The sequence below is a fragment of the Callospermophilus lateralis genome, chromosome 15 (genome assembly GCF_048772815.1).
Source record: "Callospermophilus lateralis isolate mCalLat2 chromosome 15, mCalLat2.hap1, whole genome shotgun sequence".
Classification (NCBI taxonomy): Eukaryota; Metazoa; Chordata; class Mammalia; order Rodentia; family Sciuridae; genus Callospermophilus; species Callospermophilus lateralis.
Window position 1 is genome coordinate 93,103,615 of NC_135319.1, and position 19,654 is coordinate 93,123,268.

At 51.5% G+C, this 19,654-nt stretch overlaps 1 protein-coding gene across 1 annotated transcript in view; it reads left to right on the forward strand.

The window, feature by feature from the left end:
* The window catches only part of Lrrc27 (leucine rich repeat containing 27), a 40,554-nt gene that overhangs the window by 5,662 nt on the left and 15,238 nt on the right, over positions 1-19,654 (forward strand). Inside the window, exons 4-6 of the mRNA XM_077105430.1 lie at positions 2,853-2,911; positions 3,599-3,751; positions 7,974-8,349. Coding sequence (XP_076961545.1) covers positions 2,853-2,911; positions 3,599-3,751; positions 7,974-8,349 — 588 coding nt within the window. The remainder of the gene's footprint in view (positions 1-2,852; positions 2,912-3,598; positions 3,752-7,973; positions 8,350-19,654) is intronic.

Consider the following 19,654-nt stretch of genomic DNA (forward strand, 5'->3'; position numbering starts at 1 on the left):
CTAAGAGACGTGGTGAGGGTCAGAGCCTCTCCGGCTCAGGGAAGGAAAATGCGAATCATTCAGAATCGCCCCCCACAAGGAAGAGGGGCGTCTGGAGGTGACCCGAGTTCCTACCCATTGTGTCCCCAGTGACTGTGTCATGGAGGCTGCGGTGCAGCGCCAGGGTGAGGCTTTTGGAAGTAGTTTAAGGAGTGCTCTTGCTCCATGTGACCATGAGGAGTGCCCGTCAGTCGCTAGCCCCGTCTGATGACAGGCTGGTACTAAAGCAGGTGGGACGCCTGGAGCGCGGGGGGCGTCACGGGTGGACCCCAGAGGAGCCAGCATCTGAGGCAAGGCTGCCCAGCAGCCTCCTGTGCCTCTGAGCTGGTGGCTTCTGCATTTGGGAAGGCTTCCTGCCTCCACGGCCATCAGCCTCTGTGTTTGGATGAGTGAATGCTTTTTGTTCATGAATTATCTTAGCCTCAGCACTCAGTTCGGGTGAGTAATTGCTACTCAAGAGTAAAAATAAACTAAAGCCTATTCCTGCAAGTACACTTCTTCCTAAAATAAGCACACGGAGCTCAGAGTTTAGAATTCTTTGATTTTGCCAGCCAAAGCCTGCTGCTTCTTGTTGTTTAAGGTACACCTTGTTCTGTGATTTATGACCCATTATATGATTGAGATGGGATCAGTTTGCTGAAGAGCTAAGACATGCCAATTAGAAATCTTGAGTGATCGTAGACCTATTAAAAACCTTAGACTTTCCCCTTCTCAGTGACTTGGACATGTGAGTTTTCTAGCAGAGAGAAATTCTTAAAAAATAGATCCCAAGGCAAACAAGTCCAATTTTATATGTACATTTGTATGTTCAATTGAGAATCATTGAAATGAAGAAATCCATGAGTGAAGGTTGAACTACTGGGATGTAAGGGACTGTGTTACAAGTCAGTCGTTTACACTGTGTATGAGAACATTCTGGGGCAATGGTACATGGTCGGGGACTCTCTTGTGCTCTTGGGAAGCATCCCATCTCCCAAGATGGAGCACTGCCGCGAGGGCCGAGCTCCCCGGAGCTTTGGCGCTGGAGAAGAGGAGGCGAGCTGCCTCTGTCCTCTGCCGTCCTGGGTGTCTGGGGCCCTGCTGGGAGAGACAGATGTCTCACAGGGAGAGACACCATCCTTGCTTCCTGGTAGCTGTGTCGGTGTGGGGAGAGTGAAAGGGACCAAAACCAAGCAGCCCAAAGGGCAGCACTGGGATGGTCCACTTTGAGCACTGAGGGAAAGATTCCCTCACCAGTTTATTCCTTAAAAACCCCAATAGTAAGGAAAACCCAAGAGAGTAAAAGAAAACTGTCTAATCCTTCGGTAATCTGATTTTCCTCTGGAGTGCAACCAGAAAATTCATTTTCATGACATACTGGCAGGAAGCCTCTGTCTTGTACCTGTGTCTTCTGGCCTCAAAAGATCACAGACATGCTGGCTCCCCCGATGTGCCTTTAGCCAGAGGGTCTGAGGCCCTTCTCAAGGGCACCCTGGGAGAAGACAGGACTCCTGGTCACTGTCCACTGTCACCTGCTTACGCTGGCTTCACCAAGAGACAGTGCGGGAAGACGGTGACAAACCCTGCCCTGCTTGGCCTCCTGGGCTGACCTGTGGCCCCGTTGGCCCTCCCTGCAGCAGATCAGGCTGTGCTGAGCCAGGAGCACGGGCAGCACACAGCACCAGCCCATACTGTGGCAGCACGTGCCCCGAAAGAAGCTTGTGCCACGCTTCTGTTTCCGATGACCCTGGCTGGTAGAAGGCTGCACGGCTCCAGTGGCTCCAGCTGGACAGTGTGGACCTGGCGTGGCTGGGGTGCAAGTCGGTGCAATCCACAGTGGCCGCTCTCCTTCCCTACACAGCTTCTCAGACCGCCCCACGTGGCAGAGTCGGCCACACTCACTTCCCCTGCGTGAGGCAGTGCCTCAGTGGGGGGGCCTGTCTGAGTCTCATTTGCCTTGGGGGGTGAAAAAGATCACCCCACATCACAGCTGACCAAGATCTCAACGTCTTGAGGACACAGTTGCACAGATGGACAGATGATACAGTCCTCAGAAGTAAATGTGAAAAATAAGCACAAGAAGAAGTGCAAAGTAAAGATTAATGTAAAATACTGATTTTTTCCACCATGATTCAGTCAGTGAATTTTAGAGGGCACCTTTTGTATAGCCCATCTGTCTATGGCACACTTTGTCTTAATGCACGAGCTGTTAATAGGCACTACGTGAGAGAAGGCATCCAAGGTCAAACACATCTAGAAGTCCTCTGGCCGTGCCTGCCTTGAGACTTCCCAGAAGCCCCAGGTGTGACAGCCTCTGATGGCGTGGGTGTGTCCTGCACAGCTGGGTCTTCCAAACACCGCTCAAAACTCCTGGACTGCTCACAGCCTGCCATGGGATAGGGCTCAAGGTGCAGTCCCCACGGGAAGAGGTGGAAAGCCCAGCGCAGGGCTTCTCGGCTGCCGGGTTTGCCCCAGAAGACTGTTGGCAGTGTCCAGAGACAGTGGGGCTGTCACAGCTGGAGGGAACCACACAGCATCTCTAGGGGGAGGCCCAGGATGCTGCTGAGTGCCCACAGTGCCTGGGCAGCACCCACAGTGCCCAGGCAGCCCCCACGGTGGAGAGTGGCCTGGCCCCAGGTACAGGTGGTACCGGGGCAGAGCCTTACGCTGACTGGGGCTGCCAGTGGCAGGTCAGTGCTGGAATCGGGATTGGGATCTATGTTGCACTTACTCCTGAAAGAGAAGGAAAATGAAGAGATTTGATGGTATATTTTAGGTGTGGTCATTTTTAATTTTCTGCTTTTTAATTTTTAATTTTATTTTTTGCTTTAAAGGCATTTGAAAACTTTGCTTTTAGAAAGAAATCCTATCAAAGTGTTACCTGTGGAGCTGGGTAAGTGTTAGAACAATAAAACAAAAGATGATTTTTAAATGCTTCTCTTTTGGGTTGCTGGAGCCTGTGGATGTACATAGCAGATATGGCTGGAGGGTGGGTAAGGCAGTATTTCCTTTGTTTTGGTATCAGGGATTGAACCCACAGGTGCTTAACCATTGAGTCATATCCCCCTCCCCCCAGCCCATTTTATGTTTGATTTTGAGACAAGGTCTCACTAAGTTGCTGAGGATGGCTTTGAACTCACAACCCTCCTTCCTCAGCCTTCCAAGTGGCTAGGATTACAGGCGTGCACCACCATGCCCGGCTGTCATGGCTGCTTGGAAGTCTGTCTGCTGGACCCAGCATCTGGGACTGCCCAAAGGCAGTTCTGGGTGACTGCCCACTCCCCGAGGGCAGGACACATTTCCCCACCTCTGAGGGTCTGGTGCAGCTTTTATGCAGCAAATGGGTGTTGCGAGTGGTGCATGCAGGTGGCTTTTGCTGCTGTTGTTTCATGTAGCCTGTTCTCAATCTGTGGAGTCTGTCTTTCCTGCAGCTTTTAAAGAGCAAGCTCAGGTGTCCTCCTCTGCTCTGACCCCAATACCAACTCGAGTCGTTCTAAATGCAAGACCAGCTGCTTTGATCTCCTCTGTGTCCCCACAGCAGCGTCTTGCAGAGCACTGATGTTTCTCTCCTCCATTGCAGGGAACGTGGCCACACTGAAGGCACTGAACTTAAGACACTGCCCTCTGGAATTCCCTCCTCAGCTCATCGTGCAGAAAGGAGTGGTGGCCATCCTGACCTTCCTGCGGATCTGTGCCGTGGACCACGCCTTCCCCAGAGAGTCAGCTGCTTCAGGTTTGTGGGACGGTGGCTGGGGTACAACTGATGACGTGGTGCATGGAAGCTGGGGGTCAAGCTTTTCTAAGCCGGGGTGGAGCTCGTTCATCTCTTCTTGATGTCCTCCTGAAGATCTGGGCAGCAGCTGTCCTCTGTGGGTCCCAAGAGGACCAGCCACACCACCTCGCTCGGCCTGTGCTCAAGGATTCACGTCCCCAGGGTGCATTACAGAGCCTGTCTGGAGGTCACTGTGGAGACTTAATGAAGCCAGCGGGGAGCAGAGGCTCGGGAGGCCCGTGCTCCATTAGAAGACCAAAAGAAGCCTGCAGGTACAGGAGAGGAGCAGAGGGGCTTTGCCAGCGTGTTGGTCTTGTCACCTCTGCGCAGGCCCTTGCTAAGCTGCTCCACCTTGTCAGCACGTGACCAGAAGGTGTTTTCAGGTCTCATCTGATCTCAAGTGGTCTTGCAGTCACTCACACTTAGAAAAAGTGAAGTGAAATAGAGACGAAGGAGAATCACCATGAAGCTCACCAAAACAGCAAACATTCTGAAACATTAACTTCACCGTGTTTAAAGTTGGACTAAGTCATATACTCTATACGTAGGGAACATGTGTGCATTTTTTAACGATTAGCCAAGAAAGCCACATATATAATGTAAATTGCATATGTAAACAGTTGGCCTGTGGCAGTGACACGTGAACTTGCACATGTGGCCCAGGTGGCATGAACTTGGTAACAGCTTCCAGTGATCCCAAGCCCACAGCCGAGCCCGGGACATGCTCCTGAACTCCTTGGTGGAGGTGCCCTGGGCAAGGAGACTTGCTTCTGGGCTTGTTGGGAGTTGCCTCCAGGCACGGCCACTGTGACTCTCCTGGGGTCTTCAGCCGGTGGGAGCTCTCCAGGGAAGAGGCTGCAGGGCTTTGAAACAACAGAGGAGGAAGAAAAGCCCCTCTCCTAGGTGTGCTCATTGCACTTTATAAACAGAGACTTCCGGAGGGCTGTGGTTTTGGTTTTCATTTCTTGTTTGCTTATGTTTGGGGGTTTTTGGCCATTGTGATGAGCTTTCCAGATGCCTTCTAGGGGCTCCTGCAGTGAGTCCCTGCCTACAGCACCGCTACAGAGTGTCTGCTGATGGGCTCAGAGGAGCTGGGCTTGGACTTGGCAGAGACAAGGGGAGCCTGGGGGGAGAGGAAGGAGCAAGAGCTTCATTCTCCTGATGGGATGTGGCATCCAGAAGCTGGTAGAAAAGCCTGGTCCAAGATGACCAGGCCTGTGCTTAATGCATCTGTCCTCGATCCATCACAGATGGCCCGGATGCCTCGCTTCAGAGTGTTGGTCATACATGTGCGATGTCTAGGTTGACTCCTCGGAAGCAGCTCCAAGATCTGGATGCACGAGCCAGTGGCTGGCTTGGAGGTGAACCCGGGAAACACTGGTGGAGGGCAGTGTACCATGAGCCAGAGGGCCGAGAGCAGCCGGTGAGGACACCAGGTGCCAATCAGAAGACCCTCCAGGAATGTCTGCACAGGAAGACCTACAGAGTGGTGGTGCCAGCCCAGGAAGCACTGCACCCTGGTGCCCTTGGCTCAGCACAGGGCGTCCCCTGGAGATGGTGTGTGCTCTCCAGGCCTGCCATCCTGGGTGAGAGGCATGTGCGGTGGCATCAAAAGCTGCCACGAATCTTGTGACAGGGACTGGGAAAGGCAGATAGCTGTTGTGATGCTGGAGACAGATTGGTCGGGGACAGTGACAATGGCACCCAGTGGAGGAGTCCACACACGTCGACCAAGCTCCAGCGGGCGTCTCCTCCAGGAGGGAGTCTCCTCCAGCGGAGAAAGCAGCCGGCTTTTGATCATGTGTGGCGGTCAAGGGTGGGCTGTGATGTAGGAGTTTCTCACTGGCCCGATACCCTGGCCTTCAAGAGTGGGCGGCAACTTATCCTGGGAACTGCTCTCGTCTCTGTTGGCACTGCCATGCTGCACGGCACCTGACCTTGGGATGGTCTGGGCTGCGTAGCTGCTGAGAGCATGTGGGTGGTGTCCTCTTAGCAGGCAGCAGGTCACAGGCCCATGGGTGTCCTTTGGGGTGATCCCCAACAGTCTCCTTCAGTTGCCTGGCTCCTTCTGGGGAGCTTTTGTGTGGCAAAAGCACCTGGCTTTTATGATGCTGATGGGTTGTGGGGAGTGGGGAGAACGAACAGCATGCCCTGGTGGGGAGGAGTCTGCGAGTCGGGGTCTTGGACACATCCGCACCCCTGGCTGTCTGACCTGGACCGCACCGTGGAGGGCAGTGGCACCTGGCTGGAGCATCAGGTAGCATGAGCCTGGGATGGCTGAGGAGAGGTAGGCATGAGGGCCTGGACTCTGCAGCTGGGGGGCTGCATGAAGACGGGGCCGTTGGGCCTACCTGGGGGCCCAAGATGCAGTCTACTCAAGGATAGACCCCACGGACCCCTGGAGGGACACTGCACAGGACAGTCTGCACCCTTCACCAAGGAGCACACCAGGGAAGGGAATGGCCAGCAGGGTCTTTCCTGATTGGAGGAGACCAAGGAGCAGGAAGCCATGAATGCTTGACCTGTTTGGAGAGAGATGGAAGAGGGCACTGTTGGGACACCTGGCAAGAGCATAGAGGGTCTGCGGGTAGACAGTGAGCCTTCAGTATGACACCCCAGTTCTCAAGGCCGGGTGGCCCTTGCGGGAGAGTCCATCTGAGGTAGAAGCCAGTCTGAGAGGGAGGGCAGCGTGGACACAGCCGTGGCCCTGGTGTCAGGTGAGACTCCACAGCTGCGGACCTGGCATCAGGTGCAACTCAGGCCCTCCACACTGTTCTTGCACTGTTCTTTAAGTTTGAGGCCATTTCAAACTAAAAAGCCCAAAATACATCAAATAGTTTGTCAAAAATGAATACATGCTGCTTCTGTGTCGTCCCACGTCAGAGCTGGGCCCCAGGTGGTTTCCAATGTGCTGTGCATGGTCTCTGGCCTCTTGTCCTTGCTGAGTGTGGCATCCTCCTCCTCCAGGGGGCGCTCTCAGGAGTCTGCGGTTTCCACTCTGCCCCTAAAAGGATTATCCACAGGCAAACTGGCCAAATGTGCATATTTCCAATGGCTAAAAATACACCATGGGAATTTCACAACTAATTGGGACTTTTAAAAGTGTGTCTTTGCCTATTTTGTGAGCCTTTTCTTTAATACTGCAAACCCCCAGCATGTAGCAGTCCGCGAGGTGCAGAGGTTGGGGACATGCTGTCCTGTGCAGCGCGAGTGTGGCACCTGTGTGAGTTCCCACTCGTTCACTGTGGTTTAGGCAGGGAGAGAAGCCCCTGGGCATGTACATGATGACAGCTGGGTGGTGGCCCTTGGCACCTGCAGCCCCTTCCACGGAGAAGGGGTTTAGAGAAAGGCTGTGCTAAAAGGAGAACAATCTGTAACCTGCTAATTCTGAAAATGCTTTTTATAATGAGTGCTTGAGTGTGCAGTTTCATTCAGTGTTCTTTCTCAACTACTTTCCACCCAACTGCAGTTTACAGAGCAGGCTGCAGCTGGAGCTGGGGTGGCCGTGCAGCTGACACGTGGCTGGCAGACAGACAATGGGCTGGGCGTGAAAGTCTGACAGTGGTTGTATGCTTTACCAGAGAATGGCTCAGAGTGGTCGCAGCTGTTTAAAATTTAAGAACAGAAGATGCAGCAGTGACTACAGTGAGACACTCCCTTTGGCCCCCATCCCTTAGCTGCTGCCCAGCCTGGCAGGGCCCCTGCTGCAGCCTCTGTCCTCCCAGCTCACAGTTCTGAGCACCTGTTTCCATCAACAGAAATGCAGTCTGGGTCCCTATTCCAAACCCAGTGAGAAACACACCTGGGCTAGTTTTCCTCTCACGTGGCTGATGTGGATCCAAAGTCTCTGATAGTCAGCAGAGGCATGGCCACACAAGAGCAGCAGGCTAGCCGTAAGTTAAGTCAGAGCTCCAGGGCTGGAGGGTGGGAGCAGAGATGCCGACTGCAAGTGGAGAGACCCCTCATGTGCACATGTCCTACCCCGGACAGTGACACTTGTGCAAAGTGATCTGGCCTCTTGGAGAGATGTCTGCTCCTGTCTGTGCAGCAGCTGCTGGGCTCTGAGGCAGCCTGCTGCGTGGAGGTGAGGGGACGCCTCCCACCTTTCCGGCATCTGGGCGTGCACTGCTCTTGGAGGTGGCATTGATGTTCAGGCTACTAAAATGGCATTTCCTTCTGTCAGAGGCTCCACCAGTTAAGAAGCTGGACCTGAGTGAGCTTCCAGACCCCCAGCTGGATCTGTCCCAGGACTGCATGCCTAATGAGAAAACCAGGAGCACTTGGGACCTGAGGGCCACGCTGCGGGGACAGGAGGCGGACTTCTTCCCGCCTGTGGAGGGGCTCCACCTGAGCGAGTTCCGGAGGCCCCCCGATGCCACAGAGCACTGGGCAAGTGAGGAGGAGATCAGGCGCTTCTGGAAGCTGAGACAGGAGATCGTGGAGAACGGGAAGGCTGAGGTCCTGGAGCACCAGCTCCTGCCCATCGAGCTGCCCCCGAATCTCAAGGCAGCATTAAGCAGTAAGGGGAAAGAGCACCTAAAGCCACGGAGCCTACTCAGGTAAGGCTGGAAGCAACTTAAGTGTCGCAGAGTGTGACCACAACTCACAGGGCTTCTCCACACTGCTGTGTGGTGCCACGAGTGGACCTGGGTCAGGACCAGAGTGGGCAAGAGCCCCCAGGAGAAGGCGCTCAGTGGGAGGTCACTTAAGACCAGACATGGTTGGTTGTGTGTGCACCTGTGTGCACGTATGGATGTGTGATGTCACAGAAGAAGACCAATCACCGGTGGTGTGTGTGTGTGCACATGTGCACCTGTGTGCATATATGGATATGTGAGATCACAGAGGAGATAGACTAATCACAGGTGGAGTGTGTGTGCATACCTGTGTGCATGTATGGATATGTGAGGTCACAAGGGAGAAGACCAATCACAGGTGGTGTGTGTGTGTGTGCACCTGTGTGCATATATGGATATGTGAGGTCACAGGGAGAAGACCAATCACAGGTGGTGTGTGTGTGTGTGCACCTGTGTGCATGTATGGATATGTGAGGTCACAGGGAGAAGACCAATCACAGGCGGTGTGTGTGTGTGTGTGTGCACCTGTGTGCATGTATGGATATGTGAGGTCACAGGGAGATAGACCAATCACAGGTGGTGTGTGTGTGTGTGTGTACCTGTGTGCATGTATGGATATGTGAGGTCACAGAGGAGATAGACTAATCACAGGTGGTGTGTGTGTGTGCACCTGTGTGCATGTATGGATATGTGAGGTCACAGGGAGAAGACCAATCACAGGTGGTGTGTGTGTGTGTGCACCTGTGTGCATGTATGGATATGTGAGGTCACAGAGGAGATAGACCAATCACAGGTGGTGTGTGTGTGTGTGTGCACCTGTGTGCATGTATGGATATGTGAGGTCACAGGGAGAAGACCAATCACAGGTGGTGTGTGTGTGTGTGTGTACCTGTGTGCATGTATGGATATGTGAGGTCACAGGGAGAAGACCAATCACAGGTGGTGTGTGTGTGTGTGCATACCTGTGTGCATGTATGGATATGTGAGGTCACAGGGAGATAGACCAATCACAGGTGGTGTGTGTGTGTGTGTGTACCTGTGTGCATGTATGGATATGTGAGGTCACAGGGAGATAGACCAATCACAGGTGGTGTGTGTGTGTGTGCACCTGTGTGCATGTATGGATATGTGAGGTCACAGGGAGAAGACCAATCACAGGCAGTGTGTGTGTGTGTGTGTGTGCACCTGTGTGCATGTATGGATATGTGAGGTCACAGGGAGATAGACCAATCACAGGTGGTGTGTGTGTGTGTGTGTACCTGTGTGCATGTATGGATATGTGAGGTCACAGAGGAGATAGACTAATCACAGGTGGTGTGTGTGTGTGCACCTGTGTGCATGTATGGATATGTGAGGTCACAGGGAGAAGACCAATCACAGGTGGTATGTGTGTGTGTGCACCTGTGTGCATGTATGGATATGTGAGGTCACAGAGGAGATAGACCAATCACAGGTGGTGTGTGTGTGTGTGTGCACCTGTGTGCATGTATGGATATGTGAGGTCACAGGGAGAAGACCAATCACAGGTGGTGTGTGTGTGTGTGTGTACCTGTGTGCATGTATGGATATGTGAGGTCACAGGGAGAAGACCAATCACAGGTGGTGTGTGTGTGTGTGCATACCTGTGTGCATGTATGGATATGTGAGGTCACAGGGAGAAGACCAATCACAGGTGGTGTTGTGTGTGTGCACCTGTGTGCATGTATGGATATGTGAGGTCACAAGGGAGAAGACCAATCACAGGTGGTGTGTGTGTGTGTGCGCACCTGTGTGCATGTATGGATATGTGAGGTCACAGGGAGAAGACCAATCACAGGTGGTGTGTGTGTGTGTGCACCTGTGTGCATGTATGGATATGTGAGGTCACAAGGGAGAAGACCAATCACAGGTGGTGTTGTGTGTGTGCACCTGTGTGCATGTATGGATATGTGAGGTCACAGGGAGAAGACCAATCACAGGTGGTGTGTGTGTGTGTGCACCTGTGTGCATGTATGGATATGTGAGGTCACAAGGGAGAAGACCAATCACAGGTGGTGTGTGTGTGTGTGCGCACCTGTGTGCATGTATAGATATGTGAGGTCACAGGGAGAAGACCAATCACAGGTGGTGTTGTGTGTGTGCACCTGTGTGCATGTATGGATATGTGAGGTCACAAGGGAGAAGACCAATCACAGGTGGTGTGTGTGTGTGTGCACCTGTGTGCATGTATGGATATGTGAGGTCACAGGGAGAAGACCAATCACAGGTGGTGTGTGTGTGTGTGCACCTGTGTGCATGTATGGATATGTGAGGTCACAAGGGAGAAGACCAATCACAGGTGGTGTGTGTGTGTGTGTGCACCTGTGTGCATGTATGGATATGTGAGGTCACAGGGAGAAGACCAATCACAGGTGGAGTGTGTGTGCATACCTGTGTGCATGTATAGATATGTGAGGTCACAGAGGAGATAGACCAATCACAGGTGGTGTGTGTGTGTGTGTGCACCTGTGTGCATGTATGGATATGTGAGGTCACAGGGAGAAGACCAATCACAGGTGGTGTGTGTGTGTGTGTGTACCTGTGTGCATGTATGGATATGTGAGGTCACAGGGAGAAGACCAATCACAGGTGGTGTGTGTGTGTGTGCATACCTGTGTGCATGTATGGATATGTGAGGTCACAGGGAGAAGACCAATCACAGGTGGTGTGTGTGTGTGCACCTGTGTGCATGTATGGATATGTGAGTTCACAGAGGAGATAGACAAATCACAGGTGGTGTGTGTGTGTGTGCACCTGTGTGCATGAATGGATATGTGAGGTCACAAGGGAGAAGACCAATCACAGGTGGTGTGTGTGTGTGTGCACCTGTGTGCATGTATGGATATGTGAGGTCACAGAGGAGATAGACTAATCACAGGTGGAGTGTGTGCGCACACCTGTGTTCATGAATGGATATGTGAGGTCACAAGGGAGAAGATCAATCACAGGTGGAGTGTGTGTGTGTGTGTGCACCTGTGTGCATGTATGGATATGTGAGGTCACAGAGGAGATAGACCAATCACAGGTGGTGTGTGTGTGTGCGCACCTGTGTGCATGTATGGATATGTGAGGTCACAGAGGAGATAGACCAATCACAGGTGGAGTGTGTGTGTGTGTGCACCTGTGTGCATGTATGGATATTGAGGTCACAGGGAGAAGACCAATCACAGGTGGAGTGTGTGTGTGTGCACCTGTGTGCATGTATGGATATGTGAGGTCACAGGGAGAAGACCAATCACAGGTGGAGTGTGTGTGTGTGTACCTGTGTGCATGTATGGATATGTGAGGTCACAGGGAGAAGACCAATCACAGGTGGTGTGTGTGTGTGTGTGCACCTGTGTGCATGTATGGATATGTGAGGTCACAGGGAGAAGACCAATCACAGGTGGTGTGTGTGTGTGTGCACCTGTGTGCATGTATGGATATGTGAGGTCACCGGGAGAAGACCAATCACAGGTGGTGTGTGTGTGTGTGTGCACCTGTGTGCATGTATGGATATTGAGGTCACAGGGAGAAGACCAATCACAGGTGGAGTGTGTGTGTGTGCACCTGTGTGCATGTATGGATATGTGAGGTCACAGGGAGAAGACCAATCACAGGTGGTGTGTGTGTGTGTGTGCACCTGTGTGCATGTATGGATATGTGAGGTCACAGAGGAGATAGACGAATCACAGGTGGTGTGTGTGTGTGTGCACCTGTGTGCTTGTATGGATATGTGAGGTCACAGGGAGAAGACCAATCACAGGTGGAGTGTGTGTGTGTGTGCACCTGTGTGCATGTATGGATATGTGAGGTCACAGGGAGAAGACCAATCACAGGTGGAGTGTGTGTGTGTGTGCACCTGTGTGCATGTATGGATATGTGAGGTCACAGAGGAGATAGACGAATCACAGGTGGTGTGTGTGTGTGTGCACCTGTGTGCATGTATGGATATGTGAGGTCACAGGGAGAAGATCAATCACAGGTGGAGTGTGTGTGTGTGTGCACCTGTGTGCATGTATGGATATGTGAGGTCACAGAGGAGATAGACGAATCACAGGTGGTGTGTGTGTGTGTGCACCTGTGTGCATGTATGGATATGTGAGGTCACAGAGGAGATAGACCAATCACAGGTGGAGTGTGTGTGTGTGTGTGCACCTGTGTGCATGTATGGATATGTGAGGTCACAGAGGAGATAGACCAATCACAGGTGGTGTGTGTGTGTGTGCACCTGTGTGCTTGTATGGATATGTGAGGTCACAGGGAGAAGACCAATCACAGGTGGAGTGTGTGTGTGTGTGCACCTGTGTGCATGTATGGATATGTGAGGTCACAGGGAGAAGACCAATCACAGGTGGAGTGTGTGTGTGTGTGCACCTGTGTGCATGTATGGATATGTGAGGTCACAGGGAGAAGACCAATCACAGGCGGTATGTGTGTGTGTGTGCACCTGTGTGCATGTATGGATATGTGAGGTCACAGGGAGAAGACCAATCACAGGTGGAGTGTGTGTGTGTGTGCACCTGTGTGCATGTATGGATATGTGAGGTCACAGAGGAGATAGACGAATCACAGGTGGTGTGTGTGTGTGTGCACCTGTGTGCATGTATGGATATGTGAGGTCACAGGGAGAAGACCAATCACAGGTGGTGTGTGTGTGTGTGTGCACCTGTGTGCATGTATGGATATGTGAGGTCACAGGGAGAAGACCAATCACAGGTGGTGTGTGTGTGTGTGTGCACCTGTGTGCATGTATGGATATGTGAGATCACAGAGGAGATAGACTAATCACAGGTGGAGTGTGTGTGTGCACCTGTGTGCATGTATGGATATGTGAGGTCACAGGGAGAAGACCAATCACAGGTGGTGTGTGTGTGTGTGTGCACCTGTGTGCATGTATGGATATGTGAGGTCACAGGGAGAAGACCAATCACAGGTGGTGTGTGTGTGTGTGTGCACCTGTGTGCATGTATGGATATGTGAGGTCACAGAGGAGATAGACCAATCACAGGTGGTGTGTGTGTGTGTGCACCTGTGTGCGTGTATGGATATGTGAGGTCACACGGAGAAGATCAATCACATGTGGTGTGTGTGTGTGTGCACCTGTGTGCATGTATAGATATGTGAGGTCACAAGGGAGAAGATCAATCACAGGTGGTGTGTGTGTGTGTGTGCACCTGTGTGCAAGTATGGATATGTGAGTTCACAGAGGAGATAGACGAATCACAGGTGGTGTGTGTGTGTGTGCACCTGTGTGCATGTATGGATATGTGAGGTCACAAGGGAGAAGACCAATCACAGGTGGTGTGTGTGTGTGTGTGCACCTGTGTGCATGTATGGATATGTGAGGTCACAGGGAGAAGATCAATCACAGGTGGTGTGTGTGTGTGCGCACCTGTGTGCATGTATAGATATGTGAGGTCACAAGGGAGAAGATCAATCACAGGTGGTGTGTGTGTGTGTGTGCACCTGTGTGCATGTATGGATATGTGAGGTCACAGGGAGAAGACCAATCACAGATGGTGTGTGTGTGTGCACCTGTGTGCATGTATGGATATGTGAGTTCACAGAGGAGATAGACCAATCACAGGTGGAGTGTGTGTGTGTGTGTACCTGTGTGCATGTATGGATATGTGAGGTCACAGGGAGATGACCAATCACAGGTGGTGTGTGTGTGTGTGCACCTGTGTGCATGTATAGATATGTGAGGTCACAAGGGAGAAGATCAATCACAGGTGGAGTGTGTGTGTGTGTACCTGTGTGCATGTATGGATATGTGAGGTCACAGGGAGAAGACCAATCACAGGTGGAGTGTGTGTGTGTGTGCACCTGTGTGCATGTATGGATATGTGAGGTCACAGATGAGATAGACGAATCACAGGTGGTGTGTGTGTGTGTGCACCTGTGTGCATGTATGGATATGTGAGGTCACAGGGAGAAGATCAATCACAGGTGGAGTGTGTGTGTGTGTGCACCTGTGTGCATGTATGGATATGTGAGGTCACAGAGGAGATAGACGAATCACAGGTGGTGTGTGTGTGTGTGCACCTGTGTGCATGTATGGATATGTGAGGTCACAGAGGAGATAGACGAATCACAGGTGGTGTGTGTGTGTGTGCACCTGTGTGCATGTATGGATATGTGAGGTCACAGGGAGAAGATCAATCACAGGTGGAGTGTGTGTGTGTGTGCACCTGTGTGCATGTATGGATATGTGAGGTCACAGAGGAGATAGACGAATCACAGGTGGTGTGTGTGTGTGTGCACCTGTGTGCATGTATGGATATGTGAGGTCACAGGGAGAAGACCAATCACAGGTGGTGTGTGTGTGTGTGCACCTGTGTGCATGTATGGATATGTGAGGTCACAGGGAGAAGACCAATCACAGATGGTGTGTGTGTGTGCACCTGTGTGCATGTATGGATATGTGAGGTCACAGAGGAGATAGATCAATCACAGGTGGTGTGTGTGTGTGTGCACCTGTGTGCATGTATGGATATGTGAGGTCACAGGGAGAAGATCAATTACAGGTGGTGTGTGTGTGTGTGCACCTGTGTGCATGTATGGATATGTGAGGTCACAGGGAGAAGACCAATCACAGGTGGTGTGTGTGTGTGCGCACCTGTGTGCATGTATAGATATGTGAGGTCACAGGGAGAAGACCAATCACAGGTGGTGTGTGTGTGTGGGTACCTGTGTGCATGTATGGATATGTGAGGTCACAGGGAGAAGACCAATCACAGGTGGTGTGTGTGTGTGCGCACCTGTGTGCATGTATGGATATGTGAGGTCACAGGGAGAAGACCAATCACAGGTGGTGTGTGTGTGTGTGTGCACCTGTGTGCATGTATGGATATGTGAGGTCACAGGGAGAAGACCAATCACAGGTGGTGTGTGTGTGTGTGTACCTGTGTGCATGTATGGATATGTGAGGTCACAGAGGAGATAGACGAATCACAGGTGGTGTGTGTGTGTGTGTACCTGTGTGCATGTATGGATATGTGAGGTCACAGAGGAGATAGATCAATCACAGGTGGTGTGAGTGTGTGTGCACCTGTGTGCATGTATGGATATGTGAGGTCACAGAGGAGATAGACCAATCACAGGTGGTGTGTGTGTGTGCACCTGTGTGCATGTATGGATATGTGAGGTCACAGAGGAGAAGACCAATCACAGGTGGTGTGTGTGTGTGCACCTGTGTGCATGTATGGATATGTGAGGTCACAGGGAGAAGACCAATCACAGGTGGAGTGTGTGTGTGTGCACCTGTGTGCATGTATGGATATGTGAGGTCACAGGGACAAGACCAATCACAGGTGGAGTGTGTTTGTGTGCACCTGTGTGCATGTATGGATATGTGAGGTCACAGGGAGAAGACCAATCACAGGTGGAGTGTGTGTGTGTGCACCTGTGTGCATGTATGGATATGTGAGGTCACAGAGGAGATAGACCAATCACAGGTGGAGTGTGTGTGTGTGCACCTGTGTGCATGTATGGATATGTGAGGTCACAGGGAGAAGACCAATCACAGGTGGAGTGTGTGTGTGTGCACCTGTGTGCATGCATGGATATGTGAGGTCACAGGGAGAAGACCAATCACAGGTGGAGTGTGTGTGTGTGCACCTGTGTGCATGTATGGATATGTGAGGTCACAGGGAGAAGACCAATCACAGGTGGAGTGTGTGTGTGTGTACCTGTGTGCATGTATGGATATGTGAGGTCACAGGGAGAAGACCAATCACAGGTGGAGTGTGTGTGTGTGCACCTGTGTGCATGTATGGATATGTGAGGTCACAGGGAGAAGACCAATCACAGGTGGAGTGTGTGTGTGTGCACCTGTGTGCATGTATGGATATGTGAGGTCACAGGGAGAAGACCAATCACAGGTGGTGTGTGTGTGTGTACCTGTGTGCATGTATGGATATGTGAGGTCACAGGGAGAAGACCAATCACAGGTGGAGTGTGTGTGTGTGCACCTGTGTGCATGTATGGATATGTGAGGTCACAGGGAGAAGACCAATCACAGGTGGAGTGTGTGTGTGTGTACCTGTGTGCATGTATGGATATGTGAGGTCACAGAGGAGATAGATCAATCACAGGTGGTGTGTGTGTGTGTACCTGTGTGCATGTATGGATATGTGAGGTCACAGAGGAGATAGACGAATCACAGGTGGAGTGTGTGTGTGTGTGTACCTGTGTGCATGTATGGATATGTGAGGTCACAGGGAGAAGACCAATCACAGATGGTGTGTGTGTGTGCACCTGTGTGCATGTATGGATATGTGAGGTCACAGAGGAGATAGATCAATCACAGGTGGTGTGTGTGTGTGTGCACCTGTGTGCTTGTATGGATATGTGAGGTCACAGGGAGAAGACCAATCACAGGTGGAGTGTGTGTGTGTGTGCACCTGTGTGCATGTATGGATATGTGAGGTCACAGGGAGAAGACCAATCACAGGTGGAGTGTGTGTGTGTGTGCACCTGTGTGCATGTATGGATATGTGAGGTCACAGGGAGAAGACCAATCACAGGTGGTGTGTGTGTGTGTGTGCACCTGTGTGCATGTATGGATATGTGAGGTCACAGGGAGAAGACCAATCACAGGTGGTGTGTGTGTGTGTGTGTGCACCTGTGTGCATGTATGGATATGTGAGATCACAGAGGAGATAGACTAATCACAGGTGGTGTGTGTGTGTGTGCACCTGTGTGCATGTATGGATATGTGAGGTCACAGGGAGAAGACCAATCACAGGTGGTGTGTGTGTGTGTGTACCTGTGTGCATGTATGGATATGTGAGGTCACAGAGGAGATAGACCAATCACAGGTGGTGTGTGTGTGTGTGCACCTGTGTGCATGTATGGATATGTGAGGTCACAGGGAGAAGACCAATCACAGGTGGTGTGTGTGTGTGTGCACCTGTGTGCATGTATGGATATGTGAGGTCACAGGGAGAAGATCAATCACAGGTGGTGTGTGTGTGTGTGTGCACCTGTGTGCATGTATGGATATGTGAGGTCACAGAGGAGATAGACCAATCACAGGTGGTGTGTATGTGTGTGCACCTGTGTGCATGTATGGATATGTGAGGTCACAGGGAGAAGACCAATCACAGGTGGAGTGTGTGTGTGTGTGCACCTGTGTGCATGTATGGATATGTGAGGTCACAGGGAGAAGACCAATCACAGGTGGTGTGTGTGTGTGTGTGTGTGCACCTGTGTGCATGTATGGATATGTGAGGTCACAGGGAGAAGACCAATCACAGGTGGTGTGTGTGTGTGTGTGCACCTGTGTGCATGTATGGATATGTGAGATCACAGAGGAGATAGACTAATCACAGGTGGTGTGTGTGTGTGTGCACCTGTGTGCATGTATGGATATGTGAGGTCACAGGGAGAAGACCAATCACAGGTGGTGTGTGTGTGTGTGTACCTGTGTGCATGTATGGATATGTGAGGTCACAGAGGAGATAGACCAATCACAGGTGGTGTGTGTGTGTGTGCACCTGTGTGCATGTATGGATATGTGAGGTCACAGGGAGAAGATCAATCACAGGTGGTGTGTGTGTGTGTGTGCACCTGTGTGCATGTATGGATATGTGAGTTCACAGAGGAGATAGACGAATCACAGGTGGTGTGTGTGTGTGTGCACCTGTGTGCATGTATGGATATGTGAGGTCACAGGGAGAAGACCAATCACAGGTGGAGTGTGTGTGTGTGTGCACCTGTGTGCATGTATGGATATGTGAGGTCACAGGGAGAAGACCAATCACAGGTGGTGTGTGTGTGTGTGTGCACCTGTGTGCATGTATGGATATGTGAGGTCACAGGGAGAAGACCAATCACAGGTGGTGTGTGTGTGTGTGTGCACCTGTGTGCATGTATGGATATGTGAGATCACAGAGGAGATAGACTAATCACAGGTGGTGTGTGTGTGTGTGCACCTGTGTGCATGTATGGATATGTGAGGTCACAGGGAGAAGACCAATCACAGGTGGTGTGTGTGTGTGTGTACCTGTGTGCATGTATGGATATGTGAGGTCACAGAGGATATAGACCAATCACAGGTGGTGTGTGTGTGTGTGCACCTGTGTGCATGTATGGATATGTGAGGTCACAGGGAGAAGATCAATCACAGGTGGTGTGTGTGTGTGTGTGCACCTGTGTGCATGTATGGATATGTGAGGTCACAGAGGAGATAGACCAATCACAGGTGGTGTGTATGTGTGTGCACCTGTGTGCATGTATGGATATGTGAGGTCACAGGGAGAAGACCAATCACAGGTGGTGTGTGTGTGTGTGTGCACCTGTGTGCATGTATGGATATGTGAGGTCACAGAGGAGATAGACCAATCACAGGTGGTGTGTGTGTGTGTGCACCTGTGTGCATGTATGGATATGTGAGGTCACAGGGAGAAGATCAATCACAGGTGGTGTGTGTGTGTGTGCACCTGTGTGCATGTATAGATATGTGAGGTCACAAGGGAGAAGATCAATCACAGGTGGTGTGTGTGTGTGTGTGCACCTGTGTGCAAGTATGGATATGTGAGTTCACAGAGGAGATAGACGAATCACAGGTGGTGTGTGTGTGTGTGCACCTGTGTGCATGTATGGATATGTGAGGTCACAAGGGAGAAGACCAATCACAGGTGGTGTGTGTGTGTGTGTGCACCTGTGTGCATGTATGGATATGTGAGGTCACAGGGAGAAGATCAATCACAGGTGGTGTGTGTGTGTGCGCACCTGTGTGCATGTATAGATATGTGAGGTCACAAGGGAGAAGATCAATCACAGGTGGTGTGTGTGTGTGTGTGCACCTGTGTGCATGTATGGATATGTGAGGTCACAGGGAGAAGACCAATCACAGATGGTGTGTGTGTGTGCACCTGTGTGCATGTATGGATATGTGAGTTCACAGAGGAGATAGACCAATCACAGGTGGAGTGTGTGTGTGTGTGTACCTGTGTGCATGTATGGATATGTGAGGTCACAGGGAGAAGACCAATCACAGGTGGTGTGTGTGTGTGTGCACCTGTGTGCATGTATGGATATGTGAGGTCACCGGGAGAAGACCAATCACAGGTGGTGTGTGTGTGTGTGTGCACCTGTGTGCATGTATGGATATTGAGGTCACAGGGAGAAGACCAATCACAGGTGGAGTGTGTGTGTGTGCACCTGTGTGCATGTATGGATATGTGAGGTCACAGGGAGAAGACCAATCACAGGTGGAGTGTGTGTGTGTGCACCTGTGTGCATGTATGGATATGTGAGATCACAGGGAGAAGACCAATCA